General features: G+C 35.9%; 1 protein-coding gene across 1 annotated transcript in view; it reads left to right on the forward strand.

Moving 5' to 3' along the window:
• The window catches only part of LOC107600653 (lipopolysaccharide-responsive and beige-like anchor protein), a 312,032-nt gene extending 298,484 nt beyond the window's left edge, over nt 1-13,548 (forward strand). Inside the window, exons 55-59 of the mRNA XM_016292600.1 lie at nt 1,179-1,346; nt 3,838-3,936; nt 4,695-4,888; nt 10,897-11,048; nt 12,123-13,548. Coding sequence (XP_016148086.1) covers nt 1,179-1,346; nt 3,838-3,936; nt 4,695-4,888; nt 10,897-11,048; nt 12,123-12,213 — 704 coding nt within the window. The 3' untranslated portion in view covers nt 12,214-13,548. The remainder of the gene's footprint in view (nt 1-1,178; nt 1,347-3,837; nt 3,937-4,694; nt 4,889-10,896; nt 11,049-12,122) is intronic.
• Nucleotides 13,549-17,239: the final 3,691 nt, after the last annotated feature.

Raw genomic sequence — 17,239 nt, forward strand, 5'->3', positions numbered from 1 at the left:
TGGATGCACTATTAATTGCAAGTTATCAAATACTATTTGTGTGTCCAGTTGTAGCCAATCTATCTGTTTGGGTTGCTTTGGTAATGATGTAGGTGTACCAAGGTATAGCTTTCAAAACGGTTGCAGGAAAATTGGAGGTACTTCACCTAACTCTACAAATAAGTGCCTGTCGAGTCGTGGTGCAGAACTCCCCCGTCGCACAGGAAAAACTCAGCGATGGAGAAGGCTGGTATGATGTTCTGTGCTGTAGTCACGGCCAGCTTCACTGTGCAGTGCGGGGTGTGTCTTTTGGCATTTCCGTTATTGGTTTTGGCGTTATAGTTGTGTCGCGTTGAGTGAGCATCCGTAAATGTCCAGTTGGAATCGCATTTCAAACCACTTTCATAAGTGTTTTTTAAATCAAATTTGAAAAAATCTGATTTCATGTGTTTTTTGTGTGTTTTTTTTTTTTTGCTGTCCAGACTTTCAAAAACCCATCTGGATAATGTCTGGATTTGCAGAAAGTCATATTTTTGCTGACAGTCTGAACAAGGCCATAGACAAGCAGGCAGAAACACAGTCAGATACTATAAGATAGGTAGCTAGGTAAGTAGATAGATAGACAGACAGGATTGACCAACCGATAAGACAGGTAGACAGACATACAGACAGGCAGTAGGTAGGTAGCTAGACAGATCGATAGACAAACAGACATGCAGGTAGGTATGTTTTCAATATAGACAGACAGACAGAAAGGAAGGTAATTAGAGAGGTAGAGCAATAGACAGACAGGTAGGTAGGTTTTCAGTATAGACCAACAGACAGGGTAGTTATAGAGTATAGACAGAGAGACAGACATATAACGATTGCTGTTTTTCGTATGCATACACAGACTGCAGCATGCACGTGCAGCACTCCAAAAGCAAATATTTAAAGTGCGGGAAGAATTGGGGAGTGTGTGAGCTCATCTGGTGTATGTAAACGACTCACCAGACAGCATCATCTCAGTAGAGTCATTCACTTACGCCCTGCAGGGAGTACTACAATGCAGACTGCTGACCCCATGAAGATATGCTCCAGAATCAGACCTTGAATCATGGAGGAAAAAGTCATTATAAATATATAGTGCATTGTACACACCCCCACTGCCTCACACTCTGCAGTAAGTGCTTTCATTCCTGTGTTGTGTGTGTTAACAGGTAAACTGACACAGATTGTGTTTGGCCATCTTGATGTGGTGACCTGTCTGGCCCGCTCAGAGTCATACATTGGTGGAGACTGTTACGTTCTGTCCGGCTCCAGAGACGCCACACTACTGCTCTGGTACTGGAACGGCAAGCACAGCAGCATCGGAGAGAACCCTGGAAGTAAGTTGTAAATGTTTAACCACATACAGATGTGTACGTTCACCCAAAAATGAAAATGGTCATTGTCTGGAAAAGAACAACTTGGACATTCTGCTAAGTAACTCCTTTTGTGATCCTCAAATGTCATGTGAATTTTCTTTTAATGAAAGCTCCATACTATGTCTGAACAAATAGTTTCATCATTATCATGCTCAGAAGAACCTCATGGTTCTCACATAGAGAGGTCAAGATCAGGGTAATGTTCAGAGTCCAAATCCCCAACCAGCGCTTAGCAATCACACATAGGAAAAGCTTTCATGCAGGTGATGATATCAGTGCAGTGCAACAGTGTTAAAAGCACATTGTTCAAACACACACATTCCAGTGTGTATCTGTCAAGGCTGGTGTAATGATTTACAGCTCACTTTCAGAAGCTACAACTAGTTTCATCTGACCACAGCAGGTCTCTGCTCAGAAGATTGAGTTTCAGGCTAGTATCACACCATAAATGGAATCGGCCTGCCTGCCTGTGTGTGTGTGTGTGTGTGAGTGAAAGTGGAGGCCAGAGGGCCACAGAGGGAGACAGTAAATGTGACTTGGAGGTCTCTGGCTCAGGAGAGTTCAGTCCCATCTATCTGAGAGAGCGAGAGAACACTCAATAAAAGTGAAAAATGCCACAGGCTTCCCCTGTACACACTAACCATATGGCTGCAGTGCTGCTCAAAGCACTCTATACACACACACACACACACACTCACAAAAACACACACATTCCCTTTGTTAATTTTGAGTTTTTGGATGATCTACATGCTGTTAAGTGCTCTTCTACAAATGGGGCAGGATTTATGACTAATTGTGATTTGGGTAATGAGCATCTAAAGATAAATATGACTGTAGGTTGATGGTTGACATCAGTGGTATTAAAGAACATTTTAGACCTTCATCTAAAGTGAAATCAAACTGAATCTCTGAATCTCTCTTGTAACACATGTACAGGCCATGTTATCCAGTAATATCAGCAAATTAAATTTCAAAGATTTTTTTATTCAGTCATATCAAGATAATCAGGAAACTTTGCAGGAATCAGTTCAAACCCCCCATAACTTGTCCAAACTACATATGTATTATTATGATTTTGTTAACAAATTCTGATGTTTTAAAAATGGATTTTATTTATTAAAATATTATGTCTATCAATCTATTAGGAATAATGCTGATTTAAGTTTCACAAGTCAAACATGGTTCATGATTCTGCAGCATACACTTGGTAGAAAATGTCAAAATTACTTTTAGCGCTGAAATCTATGTACACTGTCTGGTTACTAAATCGTGATAATTCCAGACATATTAATGTGAATTTATGTTATTATACATGATGGTACTTAGATACTTTTTTATTTCTTTAAATTTGACATAGTTCTTCATTTCAGGCAAGAATGAAGTTACAGTATGATTTCAAATACAGACCATGCCTAGGCTGTGTACAGTGGAGAATTGTTGGATTGATTCTGTTGACCACACTGCCATCTAGTAGCCAAATAATGCACAGCATTTTCATGAACCCTGATTTTTAAAACTAATTCAGTCTGACGCTGTTTCAGTTACAGATATTACTGCATTTTTTTTCTAGAATTGTCTTGCGTTTATGTATTCATTTTCTCTCCATCTTTCTCTTATGAGTAAATGATACTCTCTAGTGTGCATTTTCTGTACAGATAAATAGTATGCAGTATATAGGTATTAGATTGTAATCAGATGTTGTCCTAATGCGAACCAAATGGTGGCCGATGACGGGGAGGTTAAACGATACACCAATATATCAGTTTTATTGATCTTTTCAGGGCACAATCCGACATCAGGCTTTAATCCCCAGAGTTGTAGGGTATAACTCAAAGCTGAGACATTTAGGAAGTTTGCCACCTAATGAAACCTATACATCTACGCTGAGAGAGAGAGAGTGTGAGTGTGAGTGTGAGTGTGAGTGTGTGTGTGTGTGTGTGTGTGTGTCTGAGAAAGAGACAGAGAGAGGCCAGCTGGATTAAGACAATTAAATGTGTGTTTGACGACTTTGTGTCTAGATAGAAAGAGAATTCATTAGTTTGTTAACTGTTATTTTTGACATTACCTTAACTGTTCACACTTTGAGAGAGACAGGTGTTTTTGTCTGAGTGATATTGACAGAAAGCACACACGAATACTAGCAGAGCTCATTAGACTGATTACAGAAGGACACATGGATGGCAGAAGTGTACACACACTGTAACAGTTGGGAGTGTCTGATTGCAGTGATTACACACTCTAATTAAATTATAACAGAGTACAAAACAAATAAAAAAACAAATTTAAACTGAAATTGACAGCAGTGTTAAATACGCAAATGCAATTGTTATGTAATTTATGGTGTAATGTAGTGATTGTGATTATTATTTTGTTCTTGTTTCTATTGTATTTACTGTCTTTGATCATCAACTCTTTGTGTGTGTGTGTGTGTGTGTGTGTGTGTCTCCAGCAGAATTTGTGACTCCCCGGGCAATTCTGACGGGTCATGATTGTGAAGTCACGTGTGCAAGTGTGTGTGCAGAGCTGGGACTGGTCATTAGTGGCTGCAGAGGTAAATACACACTCATGCATTAACAATGATCATATAATTAGTTGGTTCATTCATTTGATGTATTTTTAAAAAAAAATTTATTGCTATGAAAATTGTATTTGTATTCATTTTACATTTCATTTATTTGTGTTTGTTGTTGATTAAATGTGTATGATTGGTTTTGCTTACTGGGTCAAACTTGTCTTTTTGCATGAGAACAGTACACATATAAATGTACATTTACAAAACTGCCCTACATAGTCAGCATTATCAAATGAGTTCTTTAAAATGAACAAATTGTCTTGCCATTCTTGAATGTTAATATTTCATATTTTAATCATGACAGAGACTTGTAAAATAGCTTATGTTTTTTAGATCTAAACACTTTTATTAAAATATTTGATGTTTTTATTAGTGTAATTAACACATCTCTAGATTTTTCACTTTCTTCCAACTTTTGGGGCCAGTTATGAAAATACTTTGGCGCTTAGTAGACCCTTAACTATTTGAGCTATTTGTGAGGGGAAAAAAGTGTATTTACCGATTCCTATGAGGCTAGCAATAATAATTCTTGAGATATCTTACCCTAAACATGGCGTCCTGGATAAGATGTTTTTTGGCCTGGAAATAATAAACATGTCAGAGGCTAAAGAAATATGAAAATGTTAGAATCAACAGACCATTTTACGTCACAAATAACACATGAACAAGTAAGTGCAGCAGCACAATATAATTCTGTCTGATTTGACCCTCATGTGTCTGTATGTGTTTGACAATAGAGGGTCCATGTCTTGTCCACTCTATGAACGGTGACCTGTTGAGGACTCTGGAGGGTCCAGACGGCTGTGTGCGACCACGTTTGGTTCTGTCCTCCACCGAGGGTCACTGTGTCATTTATTATGACAAGGGCCACTTCTGTGTGTTCAGCATCAATGGAAAACTGTTGGGACATATGGAGGTGGAAGACATCAAGGTAAACATGAGCATGAACTCCCCTCTGTATAATTATTTGTGAATAGTAAGCAAGGGGAAAGGGTTGGGCAGCTTTTGCATGTCCATTTGTCCCCCCTTTTCTTACTCTCTTTCCATTTATTTTCTCATACTCTGTGTTTTATCATGTCAGCTGTCTGGAGTGTGATTAAATGCTGGCATGATCTGCCTACGGGCCTCCTTCTTTCCTCTCTCCATCTCTCTTTCTTTTGGCTTCTGAACCCTAAGGGTCCAGATCTGTCCTTTGATCTGCAGGGCTACGAAATGCCACTCAACTTGCATGTATGTATGAGAGTGAGCAAGAGAGCGGTATGGCCAGCGGCAAGGCCTCCTGCATTAGAGGACACATTTATCATTGGCGGGCAGAGCTCCTAAAATCGGCCAGCTCTCTTTCCACCGTTCCTGCTCCATCACTTTCTCTTTCCTCTGGGCCTGGGAAAATTCACAGAGCTCTGTGTCTGCCCCTCTCGCTCTCTGTCCTGCACACACATACCCACACCTGCATCCCATTTAACAGGCCAGCTCTGTTACGCGCTCCTCTGCTCTCTGCCGCTCCGAGCTTGATTAGTTTCCTCATTGTGTCCAGGTTCCATTTGTTTTCAATAAACAGCAGAGTCTGCAGTGACAGAGAAGATGCTCTTTAACACACTTAATATTCAACTAATATGACATAATGCAGGATCAGCTTGCGTCATTTTTCAGAATGCTGATCCTGGAATTATTTTGTACATTTCTGTACTAATATTTAGTATTATGAACAAAGATAAATCAGCAGTGATCGTTGTACACTACCATTCAAAAGTTTAGGCTTTTAACACTAGAACTACCAAGGCAGTCATTTTGACCGTTTTCAAATTTTGAAATGTAATAACTTTGTTGAAATAAAACCCATATAACTATAATACCCTGACTTTTCCTAAATATCTGTATATTTTATATAGCATTATTATTTTATTAAAACACAAAAGAGTTCTGAGTATTTCTACCTTGAATGGCCAAAGCGGTCAAATTGACCGTTCGCATTACAGACGGCGTATAATTTCTGCTTTTGTGACTTTTTCCCGCAGTTGAAGATGCACGTCACTGTTGCCTAGCAAATTTTGTTCTAGTTGTTTTTATATTCTATTGTAAAATTCCCGTTCGTAAAAAACCGGGTGGACACCTCCAATTCGACAAGTGCTGTCATTCAATCTGCCACGGTTCCAGGTAGGCTGGAAGACTATAGCTGGCTGTTATCAATAATAGCCTACTTCAATGTTTTGACAAAATAGCCATAATAATAATAATAATTGCTATTATTATTTTATGCTAGTGTAATGCTATAGCTAATGCGTATAGCCTAATTTTAGCCCAGACAAGACTGATATTGTGAAATAAAACAAACTAATTAGGCTTTTTTGTTTGTTTGTTTTGATGTTTATTATTACCTATACTATCATAACAGATCCATTTATTCATTGATCACGATTCCAGTGGTGGCGGCAAAGAATTGTTTCCGATTCATGTGATCCAAGCATTTCCAATAACTCCAGAGCGTTGTAAAGTACAAAAGTAAAAATGTATTGAAAAAAGATGTATGTAATCACTTCCGAAATTCACAAAATGTTTTATCTACAGAAATATTCTTCTTCAGTTCATATTTGTTGGCATTTAGACTTTCAAATAGCCGGACACGAACGTAGCTCTTATAATTAAATATTACAAAAAAAAAATTATTTTTTAGGGTGATGACATCATAAAATATGACGACAGACATTAAAAGCTTCATTGTAAAACCTCAAAAGAAGCTTCGAATGTAAATATGATATGACAAAAATGGCATTCAGTTCAGTCTAGTATGAACGGTTAGAATGACCGCTATGGCCATTCTAGTAGTTATAGAATTCCGGTAGTTCTAGTGTTAAAGAAATTAATACTTTTATTCACCAAGGATGCAATAAATTGATCAAAATTGACAGTAAAGACAGTAAACATATTTGCCTTCAAATTTCTATTTTAAATAAATATATATATTTTTTTTTAAAGCTTTAAAACATAAATGCTATTCTATTTATCAGATAATCCTGAATAAAGGTATCATTGTTTCCCCAAAAACTATTACGTAACAACCTTTTTCAGCATTTATCAAATCAGCATGAAGGATCATGTGAGACTGAAGTAATGTAGATTCAGCTTTCTAATCACAGAAATAAATGACATCTCAAAATATATATAAAAATTCAAAACTTTTATTTTAAAATGTAATATTATCTTACAATATCACTTGACGATTGATCAATCGATCAAATAAATCCAGCCTTGATCAGCACAAAAAACCTCTTTCAAAAACATTGAAAAATTGTATAGACCCTGGCCTAAACTTTTGAACGGTAGTGATTTTCTAGAGGATTTAATTGATTATTGTCCTTGTTCAAAGCCAACACAATTTTTGGTATAATTGATGTAAATCAGATGTAAGTAATTTTGAAAGGGTTCACATTCAAATAAAGCCGCAGGCACGCTAGACTCCATTGACTTCCATTCATCTCACACACAGGAGACTGGAAACACAAGCTCATGCTAATTTCACATTCCGCTGCGTACAAAAATTCTAATTTGTTTAAAGCTGAACTGTACAATGAAGTGGTGGAACCAGTAGAGGTTCTAAACATCACAAATTTAAATTTTGGACAGACTTCAAATTTGGGAAAGTGGAGTAGATCTTTTTTTTTTTTCATTTTGATTGTTTCTTGTGTCTTATTTGCGATGTATTATTTATTAAAAACAGAAGCCCTAGCCTAGAGCATTCTTTAAATTTTGGACAGACTTCAAATTTGGGAAAGTGGAGTAGATCTTTTTTTTTTTTTCATTTTGATTGTTTCTTGTGTCTTATTTGCGATGTATTATTTATTAAAAACAGAAGCCCTAGCCTAGAGCATTGTAATGTGATTGCAGCCTAAATCTAAAATTTATTTATTAAGTTATTATTTACTACAACAAAATAATACCCTTAATTTGAACACTGTCTCCACCTAACCAATATTACTGCAAAATTGTCACAGTAACCAATCTCAAAATCAAAAGCAAGGGTGCTTTTGGCACATTCTAGTTTACACATATGATCCACATGAAAAGTAGCAACAACAAAAAATCATGTTACAAAAATATGTATTTATGATCAGTCATTGCTCATTTCCAAGTCCTCAAATTCTCATTACCATTTTTAACATCAGCATACACACAGACACACAACTGTAAGCTCCTCTAATGCCAGATGAAGTGTCATCTTTGTGACAGTGTGTGTGTTTGTGGAGAAGAGGGTGTGTGCGGTTTAGTGTGTGGTTTGCTGGGACAGTTTGTTGCTGAGAAAGTGAGTCTTCATGCTGATGGTCTGACAGAACATTAATTTGGACAAGTAGAAATAATACATGAATGACTCTCTGGAGCCCACAACTGAGTGTCTGTCTGTTAGTAACCATTTTAGCAGACGTTTCCCGAGCCTTCGGCACATACGCAATGGAGTACATTAAAGTCTTCATAAATCCAGTCTTTACTCGTGCCAGACATGTCCTGACCTAACACAAGACAGATCAGCAGATCAGGAGAAAAAAACAGTGGGGCATCATCCAACACAACCAACCCTGTTGTTTAAAATCACGGCATGACTGTAAGTCAGATATCTGAGTCACGGCAGCCATCTTGGAGGATTCTGGAATGGCAGCCTTGGGAGGAGACCACTGATTTATGATTCTGACCGAACCTGTTCTGCAACCTGGGCATCTCTGCTTCTCACAGACCCTTTTCCAGACCTGGTCCAGAGGGACCACCATGAATGCTGGATTATGTACTGATATATTTTCTCAGACATCTTTGAAGTAATAAGACACATTCGAACAGAAGACTTAATTCATGTTGAAGCAATGACCAAACCATATCATTTAGTCACAGAATGAGTCACAGGGTGGAGTTTGAGTCAATTTGAGAGTTTGAGATTATTCATATTAAGCACTTTTGGACACTCACTTGGATGAAAAACGTTGAAGAATCACTTGATTCTTTGCCTGTCATTAAAGGAGACAGAGTTGTGACAGTCTCCGGTGATGCTTCCCTTCTGTGTGATTTTGATCTCATATGTTTGTCGCAAGCTTCTGCTTTATACCACAACTGAAGTAAAGTGCTCGGGGGTTTGCCACAGTGTAACCTGAACCCTAATTACACACATCTCAGATATATCCAAAACAAATCAAAAGAGATCACATGCACGCAAATGCACTCAAATCCCAGCTGCTGTAACTGTCTGAAGTCTGCTGGACAGTGATCTAGCAGAGCAGTCTCTGTGATTGATACTGGCTATTTCACTCATAGCTCATAGCGATTTCACTCATGACTGTGGTAGTGGGGAATGAGGAGAGTGTGCGAGCAGGAAAGTTTGATCATTTATTTTGTAGCTTTTGTAGCTTACATGACCATGGTCGAGTTTAGAACATTGTGTTTTATTAATTGCTCCATCTTTTTATAACAATGAAATAATTATGAACAATAAAATCATTATGAAACAAAACTGTTCATGAAACCACAATAAGAAGGTAGCAGTAATTAAGAAGAATACTTTTTATTTTTTTTTTATTTTTTGAAAAGGTGAAATTATATAAAATAAAAAGCTGCCTTCTGCAACATATTTGTATTTAACTTATTACAGGCTAATTAATAGTTTTACAGAAAAAGAAGAAAAAAACTATAAAATCATTATAAAACACAAAACTGTTTGTGAAACCGCAGTGAAAAGGTAACATGCAATAGTAGTAGTTATAATAATACTTTATTGTTATTAATAAAAACATAAGACATACAAAATCTATGTAATTTATGTAAAACATGATATTCCACCCTCACATTTATGAAAAAATACTAAAGAACAACGTTAAACTGAATTTAAAAGGGTTTTGAACTAGGTCATTTAAATCAATATACAAATCGTTGCTAGAGAAAACAAGCATTTTTGTAAATGGACTTTTAAGTCAAAACCTAATAGGTCCTAAAATATAGCCCTTGTGACAACTAACCCCAGTCTCCCCTACAGGAAGCCAAAGTTCTCCGTTCCATTCTAGATTCTGCTGTAAGCATCACCTGTTTTAGGATCTGAATTATAAATGATACATCAAAACCCTCTAAAGGAAAATAACCGGTTAATGCAATTTGTCAAGTTTATATATTAAATCTAATTAATTACACTTAACAGCCACTTTGCAAACACACTGTCATTACAGCATCTTCTCCCACAAGAGTGTGGAGGTGTGTGTGTGCGTGTAGTGAAAGAAAGAGCCCAGTGTGTTTGCTGTTCTATATTATCTGTGTTTCTCGTGGGACCTCTAAAGTGTTACACAGCCCATGTGCACACAGGAAAACCAGATGAACAGAATAAATCTCATACTCTGTCTGCCCTTCGCCGCAGGATACCACCACTACAGCGGTTTAAGAAACAAACTGTTCGCCAGGTTGGCCCCGTGCATGCTGGGAAAGAAAGGGGCTTGTGGGGTTTTTGATTGGATGAGGCAGCCACTGGCAGGACACACTCACTCTAAGGTCCACAGGGGTGTCAATAAACCCCTGTAATCACCGGTTAGCCGGACGCTCCAGACGTTCATCACTCGCTACAAAGAGCTTATTCACTGAGCCAAGGGCAAGACAAAAAAGCATGTTTAAATCAAATTCTTATCAGTATTATTTATCATGGAGAAACATGAAAGGCCGCTAAAAGGTCGGGGGTCCTTTTGAGTGGTTAATTACTTTTAATAAGATTTTAAATGATATTATGACTGATAGGCTTTACTGTATATTTACTGTGAAGCCAAAATCTTTCATTCGTTTTTGTATGACTTCTATTTCATCTAAAATTACATGAACCCACGGCTTTGACTTGAAAAAATGAAAAGCAGAAAATACTGACCGTATGTGCTACAAAAGTCTTCTGTTTACACAATGAATATCATGTTTGTTTGTTTTTTGCTCCAGGCGATGCTGCTAAGTAAAGATGGACAGTATCTGCTGTGTGGAGGAGATGCAGGAGTTCTCAGCGTGTTGCAGATCCATGATCTCAAACAGCTCTTCGCTTACCCAGGATGTGATGCTGGAATACGCTCGATGGCTATGTCACATGACCAAAGGTAGCATACATGAAGACACCAACTAAGTTCTTGTCCCTTTTCTAGACTAATTATAAAAAGATATAAATAACAATATCTCCGTTTTGACATAGGGAAGAGCAGGTATAATTGTAACATTTTATAAATACACAATTCAATCCAGTAGTTCTTAGCAAAATAACACACATTTCTAGCAATGGCCACAGATGTGAATTCATTCGAAATAGACAAGTTTCTTCAAAACATACATAAACTACTGTTCAAAAGTAGAGTTAGACTGTGTAATATAATTTATTGTTTTTGAAAAAAAGTCTTATGCTCGCCTAAGCTGCATCAAAACTACAGTAAAAACGGTAATATTGTGAATATTATTAAAATGTAAAACAACTGTTTCCATGTTTTAATACATTGAAAAATCAGATGCATTCCTGTGATGGCAACGCAGCCATTACACTAGTCTTCAGATTGGTCACATGACCCTTCAGAAATCATTCGCATATGACTTTGTGCTGAAGAAACATTTATTGTTATTATCAACGTTGAAAACAGTTGTGCTGCTTAATATGTTTGTGGGAACTTTTTTAATTTCTTTTAAAACAAAAATCTTACTGATCCCAAACTTTTGAATGGCAGTGTATGTTTTTGAGTTGTTTCTGGTCTCATTTGCTACATTAGAAAAGAATTTAAAAAAACTTTCCATTTACTTCTTCCAGAAAAGGATCCAGTAAAAATATAATATAAAAAATGTAATTAAATGAAATACAAAGTATTGGTCTGGATTGTTGTATCTGTACATGTACTGTAGTCTGAGGATGAGTCTAGTATTTCATTTACTTCTAGTTTTTATATCAGACTTGATTATGTTGTGTAACTGGCATGAGTAATGACTGCTGACATATTAAAGATGTTTGAGACAAAAGGTCTAAATAAAAATAAATATAAATTAAAAAAAATAAAAATCTGGAATAAGCAGAAACCAAAATGTTACAGCTGTCTTTGCTCTCCCATAAATGAACTCTGCAGTCAAAATATCAGTCTAATATTTATCGGACACTTTTCTGTCTCCCTCTCTTTGTCCTCTTCACTGCTGTGCAGATGCATCATCACTGGAATGGCGTCTGGTAGCATTGTTCTGTTCTACAATGACTTCAACAGATGGCACCATGAATACCAAACTAGATACTGACCCAGTGACGACAGAGGGAACACAGCAGCCCTGCCACCGTTCATAAAGGCACTACCAATAGTCATGAATGTATTCTAAATATTTAAAGAAGCAGAACTATTTTTTAAAGATGGATATTTTGTAGATCTTATGGAATTTCTTACTATATAAATCCTAGGGAGGGGTTATATACCTAATATTTGGAGAGCGAAAAAACGATTTTTAGCTGTAAAAGTCTATTTTCACCTTTGCGCTGAAAAAGACTGGTCTGAGTGGTCAGTAGCTAAAGACTATATTTACTTATAGTGTCTATGGATAGATGATTTTTTTTGTGTAACTTAGGGTGGGTGAGTTTGCTTTTGTTTGTTTCCTTTCCTTATTTGATGTGATTATTTGGACAGGATGCCTCTAAACGTCATGATTTGTAGTTCAGTAGTTCGGTTCCTGAAGCTAACAGGAAGCTGCCTCATTTTTTGGGAGCAATAAATGACTCCGCTAAATGGAACTATTCGATTATATCCATAGATTAAATAGACATATCAAGGCATCCCCTTTAAATGTTGACTTTATGAATGGAAAAGGGGCTTCTTTTCAAATGAGAGCATTTCTGAAGGTTGGTTTTTTTAGTGATTGTTTGTTAAACATGAATGGACCTCTTATGTGATCATGTAATGATGTCACTTTATAAACTGAAGGGGCGGATTCTGCATATGAAGGGAGAGTAATTTAGAAATTATTTGAATAATCTTCATGGTTGGTAAGAAGTGATTTGGGGTGTGTTTGTAGCTATCTTTTTTTTGTTTGTTTGTTGTGAGTTCCATATCTAAGTGTTCCAGAACTAAACCATTTTTTCTTTTCTTTGAGGAGATGTAAGTGATAACAATAGAGGGAGGAGAGCAAAAAATAGATTAATATCCATTTAAAGTGTCATCATATAGACCTTTTGAAATTTCACCGTTGTGCTTTTACCCTTAGTGTATGCAGACGTGAATGTGTGCAGAGCGTAATAATATGGTATACTAGCATCTGTTAGATGAGATCAAAAGTGATCTTGGAAGAAAAAATTACAACATTTCACTATATATTATTACTCATAAAACAGCTCAAAATATAACCCCATAGATTACACTCAGGGCAAGCAGGGGTCTGTCAAATTACAAAGAAGAGTTTATTTCTTGGTTTAAGTCAACTGTGGTGTGATTCTGATGTTGACAAATGTTGTCTGATTCATTATGTTTGATTTGTTTTGTTTTTAATAGCTGTTGCTGTCTTTACTGTTATATCATGTTATATCTTAGCAAAATGGCAATCAGGTTGGAACGAACGTGTGTGATGAACTCAATAAAATGGCATTTTGTACCAATAAAAAAATGTTTCAAATCATTTATATTTTGTAAAAACATAACAGATCTGGCGGATCTCGGAAATAATGAAACAGTGTTTTTTTTAGGATCATTGATGTACTATTGAAGTTTTTTAATATTTGGAATTAGATGTTAAAATTATAGTAACTGTGTTTTTGTCATTTTTAGGTTTTTAAAATGTCTATATAGTTGTTACTTTATTTTGAACGGTTTTAGTTTGTAAATTTGATCAAACTGGCAGAATTACAGGTCCAAGTTCATTTGGCAGCAATAAATCACATGCAGTATTTTGTGCGTCCGCTAGAGGTCATTATGGACAACAAATACACCTGATTCACTTTAGTAGCTCAAATAATAGAAACCACAAGACCTGACGCCAAGAAAATCCTAATGAGGGTGTCACGCAAAGGAGCGCTCAAAATGTGCAGTGATGGGAAGCTCCAGAAAAAAAAGCACTGCAATATTGAATTATAGAGCAATAATATCATGTTTTATGCACGGAAACATGAATAAGACAAGATTAGACAAAATTAATCAGACTCTAGTAGTTTAGGTTTTCAGTCACGCAAGAGCTTAGAAATGAGAACATATGTGACCCTGAAATCTTAAGTCGCTGGGGTATATTTGTAGCAATAGCCAAAAATACATTGTATGGGTCAAAATGATTGATTTTTCTTTTATGCCAAAAATCATTAGGATATTAAGATCATGTTCCATGAAGATATTCTGTACATTTCCTACTGTAAATATATTAAAAACTTAATTTTTGATTAGTAATATGCATTGCTAAGAATTCATTTGGACAAATGTAAAGGCGATTTTCTCAATATTTAGATTTTTTTGCAGCCTCAGATTCCAGATTTTCAAATAATTGTATCCTAACAAACCATACATCAATGGAAAGCTTATTTATTCAGCTTTCAGCTGATTTATAAATCTCAATTTCGAAAAATTGACATATATGACTGTTTTTTTTTGGTCCAGGGTCACATATGTTAAGTCATCTGTTATCACAAGGGCATAAGCTTAAGTTTGATTTGGTTGAGACATGAAAGAGATTTATATTCTCAGTTTTTAAGTTGCCATGTTCCTGAGACGATACATCATTTTGATGATATAAACCAACAACAGGTTAACTGAAGATATAAAGTTCATCAGTGAAGGTGTCTAATGGTTCTAAAGTTTGTAGTCACTATTTTGTAGTTATTCAGTGTCTGCTTGTACATATGATTTTTATTTATTTTACAATCACTTTGGCACTAATTTTAGAACCATGATGTCTTTTTTTCAAAACAAAACCTTCACTTCTAACATAGGCTGTCCAGTGTTCAAAATGATGCATTGTGCATTCACATCAGAAACCTCATACTTGCAGAATTATTGGTTCAAATAACTCATGAAGTATCATAGGAACAATAATTTAGATGACCTACACGCAAGAGACCAGTAGTTTCACCGTGTAATTGGTCATACTATTATTAAATTTTGTTGTACAAAATATGTGATACACTTTTTATTATAGTCCTACATGTCAATACATCACTATAAAAACACTAGAGAGAATACTACAGACAGGGTTTCATTCATATGTGTAGATCTGAGTGTATGCTGTGTTTGTCGAATGCTAGCACTTCAAGCAGACAATGTGCATGTAAACAAAAAACAGAATAATGAGACTACAGCCACTCGTTACAATGGTGTAATAAGACCATAAGTGAGACTACAGATGTTTTCAGTTGCTACAGTAATAATAGGTAGATGTGTGAGGGGTTCATCATTTGTATTGTCAGTCAAATTGACTCAGCAGACGAGCTGCACAAAAACTGCCAAGCACATTGGTAAGAAATAATACAAATAACCCAATAAAATGACAGAACAAAACCCCTGCAGGATTTTTTTACACTGGTTTTTGGATTATTGAAGAAAATAAGCTCTGTGACCAACAAAAGTTTGCTTCAATTTTTTTTTTTATCATGATAATCATCAAACATGAACACAACATTTATGAATTTTAAAGCCTAATTGCAATCACCAGAAGTAAAAAAAGAAAACGTAGGCTACATTATAAATAAACTACATCACAACGTAAGTTTCCAAAAGCTCTTTCGGTCTTTATTTAAAAAAAAAATTCCCTGAAATTTGGAGTTAGAATACTTTGCAAGAGCATGCTTATAAATGGAACAAGGCTGTAAAAGCAGACTAGTTTTGAGTAGATTCGTTTTCTGGTTCAGACAGAGTGATGACGTTTAAAAGTGACATGACATGTGGCCAAGTATGGTGACCCATATTAGAAATTAGTGCTCTGCATATATCCCATCCAAAGTGCACACACAGAGCAGTGGGCAGCCATCTATGCTGCGGCACCCGGGGAGCAGTTGGGGGTTCGTTGCATTGCTCAAAGGCACCACAGTATTGAAGGTGGGAGAGAGCACTGTACATACACTACAATCTACAATCCCTGCCGGTATGAGACTTGAACCCACAACCTTTTGGTTACGAGTCCGACTCTCTAACTATTAGGCCACGACTTCCCAACCCGATATATATATATAATAATATCTCCTAACAACCTCTGTACTTAGCCACTTGTTATCAGCCACTTTTTAAGACAAGTAAAAACTTTTTAAAAAATCATTACTTGATGTATTTTATGTCGTAGAATAAACCGTGAAAATATCTTGAAACTTTCAGGCGTTTAACCAAAAACCCATTGAATTCAGGACGATGGAACTGGAAATGCTAACTTGTTTAGGGCCTACAAAAAAATTCAGCATCTACAGCAACTATGTTGGTGTTGATGTAACTTTTGTTTGTCTTTTTTTTTTTTTATATATATATATATATAACTAGTAATGCAACAGTTGTTATATTTGGAACAGCTGTATTACTGCTAAATGCAAGCAATTGGAAAAAGTATATATATTTTTTTTTAAAGTGCATTTTGGTCATTAGCTAGTCATGAGTTTTGTGTCTAAAGTTTTTTAAAGGTTCCAATATTAATGCCAAAAGGATTGGGGAAAAAATGAATTTTGTACCCTAAAAATGTTAACGTAAGCCTTAGCCTAACCTTCACCACACAAAATGCTGAGTACATGAATTGCTGTAGTTACATTTGTGGAATAATCAGCATTAAAGTCTCTTTACTTTTTTCAGCTCTTTTAAGGTGTTTTACAAATTATTTCAGTTATTTTGTTATTTGCCACAACATGCTATTTTTGTTATAAAATAAAGCATTTTTTTTTACATTCCGATCAGACAATTTAAATTAGCAGCACATTATATCATGTCTCAGTCCTGTTTTTTTAATTAGATTGACCTTTCATTAGCTGTTATTTAGAGACAGTTTGTGCAGTTTTCTGTCTTTATCCAAGATGTTTTGATGTTCTTCTGTGTATGGGTGACAAAGAACTCCGGCAGCACCAACAGAAACAAAGTAATGAATGAACTATGTCGCCACCTGCTGGCAACATTAAAAATTCGTCAAATCATTTTTTTGTTTAAAATCACTACAGCAGATGGCGTCATTTATCTTATAATTTATTTTAATAATTAACTATTTATATTTTATATATATATATATATATATATATTCCCCCGTTTGCAGAAAGTGTTACACATGTACACACACACACACACACACACACACACACACACACACACACATATATATATATATATAACTG

Source organism: Sinocyclocheilus grahami, unplaced genomic scaffold, assembly GCF_001515645.1.
Source record: "Sinocyclocheilus grahami isolate Dianchi unplaced genomic scaffold, SAMN03320097.WGS_v1.1 scaffold288.1, whole genome shotgun sequence".
NCBI lineage: Eukaryota > Metazoa > Chordata > Actinopteri > Cypriniformes > Cyprinidae > Sinocyclocheilus > Sinocyclocheilus grahami.